Below are 16,853 nucleotides of genomic sequence, written 5' to 3'. Positions count from 1 at the left end.
AGATGTTTATGTGAGATGTAACACTTCTCGCAAAAAACTAATGCACCAATATGATTTCTGAATTAGAAACCTGCAGTGTAATCTTTACCATTTAAAAAAGCAGATAAAAATTCACTTGACACCTTCCCATACCCAAGATTGACAAAGTTTTATGGAAGTTCAAAATTAAGTGTGAACTTCAGTGCGAGATACTTTTAATAGTTTCTACAACAAAACTCTTTCCTCGAAAACTGGCAGAAACCCCAAGAGATGCTGGTCACACGTAAAGTACATCAGTGGGAAGATACAATCAATACCGTCATTGTGCGATAATAATGGTGATGTCACTGACGACAGTGCCATGAAAGCAGTTACTAAACAATTTTCCAAAATTCCTTCACCAAAGAAAATGAAGTAAATATTTCAGAATTAAATAAAAAAAACTGCCAACATGAGTAACTTCCACTGATGAGGCAAAACATTATGCCCATTGCCCACCACAATACTGGATGCTACCTGTTGGCATTGCTGGCATGTGACACTGTAACAGAAGTATGTGAGCAGAGCTAGTGAAAATGTGGGCTGCAAATGGGGAAATCCAAGGAGAAAAACAATTTTGATGAAGGGCAGATTATTATTATGCAGAGCCTTTGAATGAATATATCCAAAACCGCAAAGCTGGTACAATGCTCACATGCTGCTGTCATGAGCATCTACAGAAAGAGGTAGAAGGACAGTGAAACTGCTCTAGGAGCTAAATGGTTGGACATTCACGACTCTTCCCTGAACGTGGGGTTTGGAGGCTTGTCTGCTCTGTAAAATAGGATGGATTGTGATATCTGGTATCCCTGCCAAAAGAGCAGACTGGTGCTGCACGCACAAGTGTTTCAGGGCACACTGTTCATCATCCTTTGTACAACATAGATCTCCACAGCAGACCACCCAAACATGTTCACGTGTTGCTCTACATGTACATCTACATCTACATTTATACTCCGCAAGCCACCCAACGGTGTGTAGCGGAGGGCACTTGACGTGCCACTGTCATTACCTCCCTTTTCTGTTCCATTCGCGTAGGGTTCACGGGAAGAACGACTGTCTGAAAGCCTCTGTGCGTGCTCGAGTCTTTCTAATTTTGCATTTGTGATCTCCTCGGGAGGTATAAGAAGGGGGAAGCAATATATTCGATACCTCATCCAGAAACGCACCCTCTCGAAACCTGGACAGCAAGCTACACCGTGATGCAGAGCGCCTCTCTTGCAGAGTCTGCCACTTGAGTTTGCTAAACATCTCCGTAATGCTATCACGCTTACCAAATAACCCTGTGACGAAACGCGCCCCTCTTCTTTGGATCTTCTCCATTTCCCCTGTCAACGCGATCTGGTACGGATCCCACACTGATGAGCAATACTCGAGTATAGGTCGAACGAGTGTTTTGTAAGCCGCCTCCTTTGTTGATGGACTACATTTTCTAAGGACTCTCCCAATGAATCTCAACCTGGTACCTGCCTTACCAACAATTAATTTTATATGATCATTCCACATCAAATCGTTCCGCACGCATACTCCCAGATATTTTACAGAAGTAACTGTTACCAGTGTTTCTTCTGCTATCATATAATCATACAATAAAGGATCCTTCTTTCTATGTATTCGCAATACATTACATTTGTCCCTGTTAAGGGTCAGTTGCCACTCCGCTGCAGATCTTCCTGCATTTCGCTACAATTTTCTAATGCTGCAGCTTCTCTGTATACTACAGCATAATCCGCGAAAAGCCACATGGAACTTCCCACGCTATCTACTAGGTCATTTATATATATTGTGAAAAGCAATGGTCCCATAACACTCCCCTGTGGCACGCCAGAGGTTACTTTGTCTGTAGATGTCTCTCTATTGATAAGAACATGCTGTGTTCTGTTTGCTAAAAACTCTTCAATCCAGCCACACATCTGGTCTGATATTCCGTAGGCTCTTACTTTGTTTATCAGGCGACAGTGCGGAACTGTATCGAACACCTTCCGGAAGTCAAGGCAAAGAACATCTACCTGGGAGCCTGTATCTAATATTTTCTGGGTCTCATGAACAAATAAAGCGAGTTGGGTCTCACACTATCACTGTTTCCGGAATCCATGTTGATTCCTACAGAGTAGATTCTGCGTTTCCAAAAAAGACATGATACTTGAGCAAAAAACATGTTGTAAAATTCTACAACAGATCGACGTCAGAGATATAGGTCTATAGTTTTGAGCATCTGCTCGACGACCCTTCTTGAAGACTGGGACTACCTGTGCTCTTTTCCAATCATTTGGAACCTTCCGTTCCTCTAGAGACCAGCGGTACACAGCTGTTAGAATTTGGCAGAATTTATCTCTGGCTTCAGCCAGCTTTCTGTACCTATAACGATTTCCGACTACATTGTCAGTTACGAATGCAGTGGGTATGGGACCATCAGAAGTCAACCTTCAATCAATGGAAACGTGTTAGCTCTTTGGGTGAATCACATTTTTGCTATACTACGTAGCTGGTCATATCCACAAACTCCGTCATCGAAGTGAATGGCGGCTCGAAATGTGCAGCACGCCACAAACGCAGGCTTGTGGGAGCAGTATTATGCTATGGGAGATATTCTCTTGTGCTTGCTCAGGACGTATGGTAGTAACTGACAGCTGCAAACCACCTGCATTCTTTCATGCTTGACGTCTTTCCCAACTGTGATGTCGTCTTTCAACAGTATAATCGTCCATGTGTCTGAGCCAGAACCGTGCTAGAGTGGTTTGATTAGCATTATAATGGACTTACGTTGATGTCTTGGTGACCAAATTCAACTGACGTAAATCCTATGGAACCCATCTGGGTCACTATCAGGCAGGGTACACAAATCGGTGGCCTTTTATTTATGCAAATTACATGACCTGCACGTAGGCATCTAATGCCACATACCTCCACACACAGTGTTGGATGCCTGATAAGCAGAATCAGTGATGTATCTCATTCCAAAGATGGACAAACAAGCTATTAAGGAGTTTGCCATAGTGTTTAGGCTCATAAGTGTAAGAGTAGATATGCCTGGTGTAGTGAAGCAGCTTAAAACACTTAATAAAGGCAAGGCGTCTGGTCCTGTCTATAACAGTCAGGTTCCTTTCAGAGTATGCTGATATACTAGCTCCATACTTACCAATGAAACACAACCATTTTCTCGTCAAAAGATCTGTACCCAAAGACTCGAAAGTTGCACTAGTTGCACGAATATTCAAGAAAAGAGAGTGTAATCTGCTGAATGACATACCCATATCACTGACATCAATTTGCTGTAGGAGTTTTGAACATATACCGTACTCAAATATTATGAATCACTTCGAAGAAAACTATTTATTGACAAAGAGCCAACACGGATTCAGGAAATATCGTTCTTCTGAAACACAGCTAGTTTTTTTATTCTCACAAAGTAATGAGTACTATCAACAGGGGACGACAGATTGATTCCATATTTTTAGGTTTCCAGAAGGCTTTTGACATTGTTCCTCGCAATTGACTTCTAATAAAATTGCGTCCATGTGTAGTATCATCCAAGTTGTGTAACTGAATTCATGATTTCCTATCAGAGAGGTCACAGTTTGTAAAAACTGACAGAAAGTCATCAAATAAAACAGAAGTAGTATCTGGTGTTCCCCGAGGAAATGTTGTAGGCCATCTGCTGTCCTTGATCAACATGAATGATTTAGGAGACAATCTGAGCGGCCCTATTAGATCGTTTGCAGATGATGCTGTCAGCTACCATCTTGGAAAGTCATCAGATGATAAAAAAGAATTCCAAAAAGATTTCAACAAGATACCTGGATGGTGTAAGCCAGTGACTATAGGTAATGAAAAATGTGAAGTCGTCCACATGAGTACTAAAAGGAATCTGCTAAATTTTGGCTACACAATAAATCACTCGGATCTAAAGTCAGTAAACTTAACTAAATATATAGTGATTACAATTGTGAATTACTTGAAATGGAACAACCATCGATAGTGTTGCGGGGGAAGCAAACCAAAGACAGATTTATTGGCAGAACACTTAAAAAACGTAACAGTTCTACTAACGAGTCTACTTCCACTACACTTTTTCACCCTCCTCCGGAGTATTGCTATGTGGAGTGGGATCTGGCTCAGATTAGATCAATGGAGGACATTGAAAAAGTTCCAAAAAAGTGCAGCTCATTTTGTATTATTGCAAAATAGGGGAGAGAATGCTGCAGATATGATGCATGAATTGACATGGCAGTTACTAAAACAAAGGCAGTTTTTCACTGCAGCAGTACCCTCTCATGATATTTCAATCTCCAATTATTCATCTCAGAGAGTGAAAATATTTTTTGGTACCCACTTTGATAGGGAGAAACGGTCAAGTAATGAAATTAGAGAAATCAGAGCTCACACAGAAAGATTTAAGTGTTCATTTTTTCTGTCTGCTATTAAACAGTGGAACGGTAGAGAAGTTGCATGAAGGTTGTTCGATGAATCCTCTTACAGACACTTAATTCTGAATGGCACAGTAATCATGTAGATGTGGATGGAACACTATAGAACTAGGTGGCGTTACTGCTACCTAATTTGTGCAGTTGTGTTGAAATGCTTACTATTTGCATATCCAAGCATTTAGTACACTTCATTCCAAATCATTTTAGTGTTTCTTCTTCGATATTAATAAACCACTTCAGTTGTGTTTAGTCCTTTATTTTTAGATCACTACCGGTTTCTTGGCTCTAAGAGCCACATCTTCAAGAGAACATATAGCTACAACATTAGAGCTAAAAAGTTTGGAACTTTTACCCAACATTTGAATAAAGTATTTAGCTCTAAATGGTGTAGTTATATAGTCACCTGAAAATGTGGCTTTTAGTGCCATAAAACCGGTAGTGATCTAATGGTAAAGGAGTGAACAAAAGGAGGATAATATATATATATATATTAAAAACAAAGATTCCAAGACTTACCAAGCGGGAAAGCGCCGGCAGACAGGCACATGAACAAAACACACAAACACACACACAGAATTACTAGCTTTCGCAACCGATGGTTGCTTCTTCAGGAAGGAGAGGGAAAGACGAAAGGATTCCCTTAGGGGAAAAAAAGGACAGGTGTACACTCGCACACACACACACATATCCATCCGCACATACACAGACACTTCCCCTAAGGGAAGTCTTTCCGCTCCCGGGATTGGAATGACTCCTTACCCTCTCCCTTAAAACCCACATCCTTTCATTTTTCCCTCTCCTTCCCTCTTTCCTGACGAAGCAAGAAAGCTCGTAATTCTGTGTGTGTGTTTGTGTGTTTTGTTCATGTGCCTGTCTGCCGGTGCTTTCCCGCTTGGTAAGTCTTGGAATCTTTGTTTTTAATATATTTTCCCATGTGGAAGTTTCTTTCTGTTTTATATATATATATATATATATATATATATATATATATATATATATATATATATAGCTGAAGCTGTTTATGTGAAATGTGTTTTATTCATCTCATAACGTCAGACTTTCAGAACATATCTGATGTATAGAGACATGTCAAGGTTACAGTTTGCTTCTTTGAATTTTTGGCATACTTAACAATATTACTTGGTGAAGAATTTACTTATTTAAAATTTGTGAAACTTAACAATATTTACATCCACTATACCATTCATAAATTTTTGTTCCATTTTAGGGATCCAGCTCTAAGTATCACTTCATCCTACATGAAATCTTCCACTGAGTAGTAACATCTTTCAACTAGAAAATAACATAACCCGCTTTTTAATATATTTATCTCTATATTCATTATGTCACACCCTTTTGTGTCAAGAGTTTTCATGCCTGTACTGAGGAGTCTGAGCTCACAATTATAAGCGATGTGATGTGAGCATAAAGTTTTCTTTGTATCTTGTACTGTATGAGTGTTCCAAAAAAATTTTTTAAAAATATATCATCTCTGCTGTGTAGGAAAAGAATCACCCAAGAGATGTGTAAAGAGGGGACAGTTACTATTTTTAGGTCTTTAAATAATTGTTGACATGATGCCCTCGGCTGTGCGGCGCACATCTTACGAATGATTCTTTTTGCAACTTTAAAATTTGTGTAGTGTTTCCCAAGCTTCCCCCCAAAATTATGCCATATCTAATAAAAGATTCAAATTAACTTTAGTATGCTATTCTCCTTTTGTCCATATGAGTGGCACTGGCTGAAATTTCCATTGCAAATGCAAGGCTGTTTAATTTATTCACTAGATATTCTATATATAAATTCCAACTCAAATTTCTGTCTAAGTTTATTCCTAAGAATCTGACTGAGTCATATTCTTCCATTTTCTGATTATTTTAAATAATACATATTTCTTGAGTTTTTGACTGTTTGGCTTTAAAATTTGTCATGTGGGTTTTTGAAACATTTAGCCTTAAGCCATTTAGATTGAATCATATTTCCAAGTTACTTAACATATTCATGACACTCTGTGGGATATTGTCAGAATTTTCATTTTCAATTAGGGCAGAAGTATCATCTGCAAACAAAGTTAGATCAGTATTTATATTGAGAGGAAAGTCATTTATGTAGAACATAAATAAAAATTGCCCAAGGATTGAGCCTTGAGGAACACCTTGTGACACAGTTTTTCACCCCACAAAGTAATCTCCTTCTTTTGATGTGATTGCTACCCCTTGTTTCCTCTCCATGAGGTATGATTCAAACCATTTCAAAGCAATATCCCATATTCCATACCTGTTGAGTTTGAAAAGCAGCAGGGTTTGGTTTACAGAGTCGAATGCTTTTGTAAGATTACAGAATATTCCTGTAACTTTAGAGTTCCTACCTAATGATGAAGTAACAATATTATGAAAAGCAAAAGTTGCTACTCAACTCTCTCTCTCTCTCTCTCTCTCTCTCTCTCTCTCACGCTCACGCAAACACAGTTCACACACACGACTACAGTCTAAATATCGTCTTGAATTTTTTAAGACTTTCACTGATATAGCCTTTCAACTCAAAACTATTTACTGTCTTCTCATAACTTGCTAATCTAAATCAAATTTTGCAACATTTGAGAAGTACTCATTGAAACACTCAAATATTTGAGCTGGATTTACGACAGATGTTTCCTTAAGTTTGATTTTTGAAATGAAATGTCTTGTTTGTAATTTTTGACACCTAATTCAGACTTAACTATAAATAGTTTTTTAGTTCCTAACATATTTTACAAAATCAGGATCTTTGTTGTACTTCATGTGATTGTGTAGCTTCCTTTTACTCTCACTGGAAATTTTTATTTCTGGTGTGATCCATCTGATCTAACTTGACGTTTTATTGTAGTATGACATTGATGGGAAAGTCTCATTAAATACGTGCAGAAAACTATTTGAGAATGTATTAAAGTTTTCATTTATTGAATCGCCATCCCCGAGAGAGCACTTTACTCAGTTTCTCACAGAATATTTCAGTATTCCATTGAATTAAGTTTTTCTTGCATTATGTTTATCAATTTTTGGCAGTGAGACAAACAAGGGTGAGTGACTAGAAAGTTCTAAGTCCAGACAGAATTTATGTATGTTATTAAAGTAGTAATTTGTTATAACATTATCAGTGCATGTTGCTGAGTGAATATTTTCCTTTGTAAATTCCAAAAAATTCAATTTAAAACCAGACTTTTTCAGTATGTCAGTCAATTTTATTGATTCTTTTTGTCATTTGCAGTGTTTATATTAAAGTCAACTGCTATTACAATGTTTTCTTCTTTTCCTTCTTTAGTTTATCTAGCAAGCACTGGAATTCAGTGAGAAATGGTGTGGCGTATGCCCTTTCTGGAATTCTGTAAATTGAAATAATTAAAATGTTAACGTCTTTAAGTTCTACACAACAGCTTTTGAATGTACAGTCTTCATTTAAGCAATTAAAATCTGTTTTCACTTCATTGCTTACAGAAGATTCCAGGAGTACACAGCAACCTCTGTGAGATTTTTTTATCCCTGCAGTAGCTACTTGCAACATTCAAATTTTCAGTTTTATTTAAAATATTTATTGTATTAGAGGTAGGCCAATGTTCATTTAAACAAGTAATTTTTCTGTTTATACGTTCTGAGAGAAGAATTTGTAAGTCACTGAGTAGGTGGCACAGTGTTTAGCACACTGGACTTGCATTCGGGAGGACGACTGTTCAATACCATGCCCGACTATCCTGATTTAGGTTTTCCGTGATTTCTCTAAATTTCTTCAGACAAATGCTTGGATGGTTCCTTTGACAGGGCATGGCTGACTTCCTTCCCTAATCTGATGAGACCAAAGACCTCACTGTTTGGTCTCCCCCCTCCCAAATTTGTTAGTCATCAAGTTTGTAGCTTAGGTTGCTGGAAGATTTCGAATTTAAGCCATTTATAGTCAGATCAGAATTTTTGCTAGTTTTAATGGTATTAAGCATACATTAATACCCAAGATTATTACTAATAGCTGTGGTTCCCTACATACAAGTTTGTCTGCTTTTTGACATCTGTTGTGTGCTGTCTTCATTGTGTTGCAGCTTAGGCCAGCAATGTGGAAAATGTATTTTCACTGTTACAGGTTCACTGGTTGTGTGTTTCAAGTGAGGTATATATTGAGTGACCCATGGCTTTTCATTCCAGGATATTTCAGATTTGTTTGGAGCAGATTTGCCAGTAGATGGTGGAGGTGAAGGACAGTTTGCATGGCGTGATGGTCCATTGCTTAGAGCTTTAAAGGATGGGGACTGGATACTCCTAGATGAGGTATGTCAGTTGTTCATTTTTCTTAAAATTTTGTGGAATTGAATGTGTGTGTGTGTGTGTGTGTGTGTGTGTGTGTGTGTGTGTGTGTGTGTGTGTTTGTTTGTTTGTTTGTTTGTTTGTCAAAACATTGAACTGACAGTTGGTGGTGTTTCTGAATGTCCCAGTAACATTTTGACATGTAACTCATGTTTCCTTTCAGTTGAATCTAGCGTCTCAGTCTGTATTAGAAGGCCTCAATGCCGTATTTGATCATCGTGGAGAAGCATATATTCCAGAACTGGGATGTTCGTTCAAGTTACGGCATCAAACACGATTATTTGCCACACAGAACCCACAGCGCCAAGGTGGAGCTCGTAAAGGTTTACCACGATCTTTCCTTAATAGATTCACACAGGTGAGCAGCAGAGCTTACTCATGCCTTTTCCTTCTATTCATGTTTCTAAGACAACGTTTTCTATTAGTTGTTCCATAGACCATACTCATATACACGAGGGCCATCCAGAAAGTAATTATATTTTCGCTCGCAGTAGTTGTGAACGGACTAGTGCAGCCATATTGTTGCATGAGTGTTTGTCCGCTCAGCTGGCATCTAGCCGTACCAGCATGAGGTTTGTATTATTTCCTATTATTCCACAATGAAAGTTTTAAATTTGTGCTGCATTTGAAAATCCTGGGAGTTGTGAAATGTGGTCAGTAATTAGGTTTTTGTTGGCAAAAAACCGTAAACGTACTGAAATTTATCGGAATCTGTGTGAAGTGCATGGAAACAAAGTAATCACAGAAGATGAAGTGTGCCAATGGTGGATTAGATTTAAAAGTGGACGAACTAATGTTCACAGTGAAGTCCAAGGTGGACGACCAAATATTGTAACTGATCAACTAGCTGCAAAAGTCAATGAGAAGGTTCCAGAAAACTCCTGATTCACAATGAAGGAGCTCTCGATCAGTTTTCCAATAATTTCACAAAGTTTGTTGCATCATATTGTTGCACAGAAGGTAGGTTATCAAAATTGTAGAAGGAGGATACCGAAAATCTTGGCAGAATACTACAAGAAACAGTGTATGATTGTGTCATTAATATTTCCGGATTTGTACAGAACAGATGGTGTCTCATTAGTTGATTGAATGATAACTGGAGATGAGACTTCGGTCAAACGTGTGAACTGCAAGACCAAATTGCAGTCTGTGGAGTGGGGGCACCCAAATTCCCCTAAAAGCCAACAAAATACTGAAAAGTGTTATCTGCAAGAAAAACTATAGCTTCTGTTTTTCGGGACAGGAAAGGACATGTTTTTTCTGGACTTGCTTGCACATGGCACAACAATACGCTCTGTGAGTTATTATCAACTTTGGAACACTTGAGTTTGAGCTCAAAACTTTTGTTCTTGCACACCAACAATTGACCACACGTGGCAAACTGCACTCGAAAAGTATTCGGTGCTTTTAAGTGGGAGACGGCACCTATATAGTGATTACTGTCTGTTTCCAATGGTGAAGACTTGGCTTGCAATGCAGAACTTACAAAAACAATGCCGGACTGCGGGAGGGTGTGACTAACTGGTTGAAGTCTCAGACAGCAGAATTTTATGAAAGTGAAGGTTCAGGGTTTGTTCACTGCTATGGCAAGTGCCTAAATTTGTGTGGAGACTGACGGTTTTGGAAAGTAATATTTAAGTGCCACTTTCAAACGAATAAAACATCATTTATTCATATACTTTTAAAAAAATTCCAAAATTAATCTTCTTTCTGAATAGCCCTCGTGTATCCAAAATAATGAAAAAAGAATTGTATGCAATTTAAATGTTTTTTCTGTAAAAATAACTGATGATTTCTATCCGAGAATTCCTCTATGGTATAAGAGTTGTTGTTAAGGAGCAACATCTTTAATATAAGTTTGAAAACACTTGTGCTATCTATCACACATTTTATTTCTGCAGGTAGGTTGTCAAAGAGTTGTACAGCTAATATCTGAGTGTAGCTATATTTAATTTCAAATATAGTATTACTTTTAGCGGTTTAATTTGTCGTTAATTAACAAAATGGTTTGTGGTGTTCTCAGTAGTAAGGATGCAAGTTGTGTTTTATTGTTTTAAACAGTTTATTCAAGTGTTTTTTCAGCATAATTGATACTTTCCTCATAAGTTATGCTTTTTGAAAACAAAGATAGAAGCTTCTCATATGAATTGCCATTGCTGAACTGTGCTAGAATCGAGCTTGACCACGCTGTTGCTGAACATTGCTGTGGCATTGGGATTCCCTCCCCTCCCCTCTCCACCTGCACATCTGATCAGCATAGTTGGAAACTGTCCCTTCAGAATATTCTGTGTTTATACATTCCCCTTGATATGAAGCTCCCCTTTTTTCATTCCCTCGCCCTTACTCTTTCCCTAAGGCTGATCGACACACTACTGTTTGCCCACACACATGATATTTCTGTAAACAAATCGTAGTGTGTGGGCTGGAATTCTTTCCATGTGAGATCTTCAAAAAGTCAGATCATGCATTTGTAAGTTTGAGTAACCCCCCCCCCCCCCCCCCCCCCCATATTGCACTCTCTCTATCTCTATGTCTCTATCTCTCTCTCTAAACTGAAATCAGGGCTGAGTGATGTAAGAGGAAGAACTACTACTTTTATGAAGTATAGGTTATTTACCAGTAATTCACTTAAATGCTTATGTGAGTAGATTACTGCTAGTCATAACCAGTTGTTAGTAACTTTACATGGCCGCTTCTGCCTGTTTACATACAACATGGGTTATTCCACATCCTTGAAGATTCTCTGTCTTCATAGGATTTACAGAATACTACTGAGTGAAGAAGAAGAAGAAACAAATCGGAATTTTGAAAGTAATCCATCTTGTGGCAATCGGGAGGGATAGTGAAGAAGAAAATAAATTACTTGAGGGCAATATATTAATAAGAATTGTCAAAATAAATCAGTCACTTAGAAGGAAAGCAGCTTTTGTGGAAGAATAGTGTAGTAATCATTGTCCTAACATTTTATGACATGCGTTGCATCTAAGACAACTTTTTTCACAGAAAAAATGTAAAATATTGACTAAGCTCTATCCCTGTAATGAAACAATGGATGTGAATGGATACACCAGTGTTGTAATTATTGAATTTTCTCATTTGAGAGAGCTGAAGGGTGATCAGTTTTAATTGTTAAAAACCATTCAACAGCTAAAACAGCGTAAAATATTTTTTTGATTTAAGACAACAGGTTTCAACAGACTATACTGTCATCTTCAGGTCTTAAAATATTTTTGTTGTAAGACATGTTCATTTTATGCTAACATTACAGACAATACGTCAAGTGGATAAAAATAGCACATTATAAAAGGCTTATCGTCACTAAAACATAAAGCACCTTGTGTTACAGGCTATGTCCATATACAAATTGTTCAGCAATGTTCTTCTATTGTTGTTGATAAACCTTGTTTTTATCCGCTTGACATCTTGCTTGTGATATCAGTGTAAAATTAACATATTTTACAACAAAAAGATTTTATTGCCTCAAGATAACAGCATAGTTGAAACTTGTTGTCTTATATATACCAAGCGGGAAAGCGCCTGTAGATAGGCACAATAAAAAAACACACACAAAATTTTGAGCTTTCGCAACCGGTGGTTACTTCATCTGGAAAGAGGGAAGGAGAGGGAAAGATGAAAGGATGTGGGTTTTAAGGGAGAGGGTAAGGAGTCATTCCAATCCCGGGAGCAGAAAGTCTTCCCTTAGGGGGAAAAAAAGGATAGGTATACACTAGCTCGTGCGCGCGCTCACACACATATATCCATCCACACACATATACAGACACATCTTTGTTTTTAGATATATTTTTCCCACGTGGAATGTTTCCCTCTATTATATATATACTGTGGAATGGTTTGTAGTAATTATACAGGGTGAGCACAAAATCTTGCCATGATTATAAAAATTTATGACAGTATAACTGTTTGACTTAATAAGTTACATTTGATGCAGTTACATAGGTTAGGTTAATGTTACTAGTTGTTGTGACCAATAGATGGCACTAGTGCTCCACAACACCGACGCGGTCTGTTAGATCACATTAGTTGCTGGCGAAGTGGTGTCAAAGCAGGAGAAAGCACATTGTGTGCTTTGGTTTCACAAAATGAAATTGCCCGTCAGTGTTCAGCGTAAATTTTGGGCTTCTTACGGACGCAGCCCTCCTGAAGTTAAATCAGTAAAGCGATGGTATGCAATGTTTAATGAAACAGGCACCGTTGAAGATCGTCCTCAAAGTGGCAGGCTTCGTGTGAGTGATGCAACTGTGGATCGTGTTTGGCAATCGTTTCAACAGAGTACGTCTAAATCAACTCTTCAAGCATCACGTGAACTTCAGATACCGAAAGAAAGTGTGGTGAAGATTCTTCATGAAAGGCTGAGGTTGCATGCTTACAGAGTGCAAATCGTGCTGACACTTGCTGAATTTTGCAACTGAGATTCTCGACAGGATTGATGGCGCTAACGATTACTTAAATCGTGTATGCTTTACCGATGAATCCTCCTTTCATGTCAGTGGAAAGGTAAATAGGCATAATGTCCGTATATGGGATTCAGTGTGTCCACATGCTACTGTACAGTTACAGTGAGATACCAAAAAAGTGAATGTTTGGTGTGGCCTCACGCATAACAAGGTTTTTGTATCATTTTTCTTTGCAGAAAAATCCACTACTGCTATCATTTACGTAGACGTTTTCCAACAGTTCATTTCACCACAGTTAGAAGAATATCAACCATGGATAACTTTACAGTAAGGTGGAGCACACCCCCACTGGGTTGATGTATTAGATCATATAGCAGCCCTTCAGCCATTGATAGTAATTTAATGAGTTTTTATTTTTCAGGTCTACATCTCAGCTTTGACAACAGATGATCTTGAAGCTGTGTTGAGTGCAAAATACCCCAAGTTAGAGCAGAACCTTATCCGTCAGATGGTACAATTCAATGAGAAAATTCGCTATGAGACCACAGTATTAGGTCTGTGGGGTCAGCGAGGTGGTCCTTGGGAGCTGAACTTGAGAGATCTTTCACGATGGGCTAATGCTATAGTTGCTGGTCAAGCATTTGACAATCCAGGGCTCTATCTACCACTCATTTATGCATCCAGAATGCGCACACAGCATGACAGAGAACAGGTAACAATAAAACTTCTGATGGAATTGAATGTATCTAATGCTTGTATTGCAGTTTAATTTGTAGAGCTGTCTTTGGAATTAAACAAAGAATTTTATAAAGCCTTGGTATTCTAGTTAATCCAAATAAAAACAGCAAACAATACAGATAGCCTATATTAAAAAAATGTATAAATGAAACTATTTGACAGATAAAGTTGATAAATGGCTGGCATTATTCTGTTATGTGTACAGACATAAAAATACGAATATTACATTGACGCCATCCATTACACTAAACTGAGAAGTTTTCACTCTTCCCTTGTATCACTACTAAATCTGTATATACTAACACCTACACTTCCTAAACAATTCCGTTTTCAGTCTTTATTTAATTGTAAATACAGTATCACTCATTGCACTAATCAATTGCATTTATTTAACTTTGCTGCTCTTTTTGATTGGTAAGTTTACAGTAAAAGAGGAATAGAGTGGTGCTAATTGAGATGGTGCTCTTATTTTACAAAATTTAAACTATGAAAAATTGAAGATATTAAGCCAGGCTGGTATTTAAACCTGGCACCCCTGTTTATTGCAGGCAGTTACTATAGCTATTTAAACCATCTCGGCATGCCTCCAGAAATGACAGAAACCTTCATAGTCGCTATTATTTCCAGACTCTAAAATCTGAGGTTGTCCTTCAGGGTATGTGAGAAATGCACAGCTAAGAGAATCAGTTTTGTAGAGGCATCGAGTTTGCCTCAGGCCCAGGGATGTTCTTATATGTGGAACCACTGTAAGCAAAGACACAAATTAACTCAGTCTACCTATGTTGTTTCTGTTGTGATATTTGTAAGATTAGGATTCGTACCTGATTTTCCTGCTCTCTACAGGTAGCTTCCTACATCAGTTAGGCTACCTGAGCATGGATGCAGGAGTGTCTGAGATTTTCAGTGTCACTGCTGATGGGTTTCATCCAAGTACACACAAATGAAATTGACCTCTACACTTCCATTGGTATTAGCATCTCTGTATCATCTTTTAATTAATTCTGAGAAGGTTGAATGCCACACAGTGACCAGAGACAAGCTTAGCAATCCAGTTGTTGAGCATGTCCTCAGCCTTGTGGGTCAGTTCATACCAAATGGCCCAAGAAAAAAGTAATTGGTTGCTTGACCATCTCAGAAAAATTTTATATTTGCTGGGTGAATTCCCCAATGTTTAGTAGTCATAAAATATGTACTTTTTTTTTTTAAAGTATTGTTTGTTATTTTGAAATAGCGGCCATATTTGTTCCATGCCGCATGCATTTTTTCGTATTTGCAAGCATCTACATTTTTAACAATTATTCAGTGGTGGATTGTTCTAAGCCTTTCAGATAAAATGCATTTAGTTCAACACACTCTGGGCAACAAATTAACATCATTATCACTTATCTGAATGTATTCTTTAATATATTGTAATAGTTTAAAGTTATCAGTCAATTTTTGAAGACTAGTTTTCCAAAGAAAGAGTAATTTCTCAGCTTTAAATTACATTTTAAAAATACACTATTTAAAAAAAATGGATTTTTTTTAAATTTTCCATTTTGTGTCCTGCAATATCTTTGTTGGGGGACCAGATAAAAATCAGAAAACTTCACAGTTAATAACTTCAGTATAAATTTCAACTTTGAGATTCAATTGAAAGTTATGGAGAAAAATTACAAATGTGAGTCAAAAATGCATTTTTTAACATCTGTGATATCTAGGCTTATGGAATAAGATATATCAGTTACAGTATATAATTTAATCATATCTGTGATTACTTACTTTTTTTTATTGAAAATAACCCTGCAAATGACATTATATTGTTCTCTTGTTATTTGTTTTTAGTACATCGTCCATAGACCATTTGAGAAATTTGTTCACTCAGTTTGGGTATTAGATTATAAGTTTGCCCAGACACAGTTGTAAATTCCGTGGGAGACAACTTCCTTAGTACATTTTTAAGTGGCATCCAAACTTGATCCTACTCAATTTTTTTAAAAGATGCCCTTGGTCATGTAGGGTGATAAAATACAACATGTACGTCTTGGTTTTGACAGTCAATATTATCAACTTTCCCAACCCACCACTGTTCATTGTAAACACAAGCCACTATGTCTTTATTTTGAAGAACCAGTTGTACAAGTTTTTCCACACTGATGAAGTTCACTGTCAGGTGAAGTTGGTGTGCTCTTACACTTCAGTAAGTTGTGTGAATGGGTTACAAAACAATGAAAAGATTGAGTACCTTTAATCTTCTGACAGGTGTTGTACCTTTTCTTCAAGACACTGTCACAGACTTCTTGAATTTCCTCACATTGCACAAAAACGTAGGTCATTCCTTTGATATGTTTTTTGCAGAATTCAAACATTTCTTGGGGTGTTATGATATGATTGTCATCGGTCCACTGCACACTTGCTTTTGTGACAGCTCGCTTTGTGGTACTTGTGACACCATCACAAGCTTTCTTCCCATGGCAGGAAGTGACAAAGTGCCATTCTACATCAAACCCAAAATCTTTTTTATGAAAGGAGACGTTAATAAAATTTTATCAATTTTTTTATGGAAGGGTGGTGCTGTTTAATATAGTTTATTAATTTTAGTTGAAAAATGTGCACTGCTGTAGTGTTGTGTTCAAGGTAGTCACTTATGACACAGATGCTGTACTCATTAGTTTATCTTTGTCTTGAAATAGAATACAAATGGATGAACTGTGGCCTGTTTGTTTACCCATAGGTGCCTTTGTACCTCATCTTGAACAACAAAGAAATAATTTTCCGAAAAGTCAGCAATAACTAAGCATTCATCAGCTGCCAAGGTTTGTGTTTGTCTTTCAAAAATTTACTTTGAGCTTTTGCAATAAAATGATGCATCTTCAGATTTTCAAGGTTAGCCACCAACACTCCAAAAAACTCTTCTCGTGATTTTATGACTGTCACCATTTCAGTTC

The 16,853-nt window shown here is 37.5% G+C and overlaps 1 protein-coding gene across 2 annotated transcripts in view; it reads left to right on the top strand.

The window, feature by feature from the left end:
- The window catches only part of LOC126284458 (midasin), a 481,989-nt gene that overhangs the window by 169,051 nt on the left and 296,085 nt on the right, over positions 1–16,853 (top strand). For both annotated transcript variants that reach the window (XM_049983379.1, XM_049983380.1), the window contains 3 exons: positions 8,615–8,737; positions 8,937–9,131; positions 13,610–13,900. In XM_049983379.1, coding sequence (XP_049839336.1) covers positions 8,615–8,737; positions 8,937–9,131; positions 13,610–13,900 — 609 coding nt within the window. The remainder of the gene's footprint in view (positions 1–8,614; positions 8,738–8,936; positions 9,132–13,609; positions 13,901–16,853) is intronic.

Source organism: Schistocerca gregaria, chromosome 8, assembly GCF_023897955.1.
Source record: "Schistocerca gregaria isolate iqSchGreg1 chromosome 8, iqSchGreg1.2, whole genome shotgun sequence".
NCBI classification, from domain to species: domain Eukaryota; kingdom Metazoa; phylum Arthropoda; class Insecta; order Orthoptera; family Acrididae; genus Schistocerca; species Schistocerca gregaria.
The sequence above is the reverse complement of the archived record's forward strand: the minus strand, read 5'-3'. Positions and strand labels throughout refer to the sequence as shown.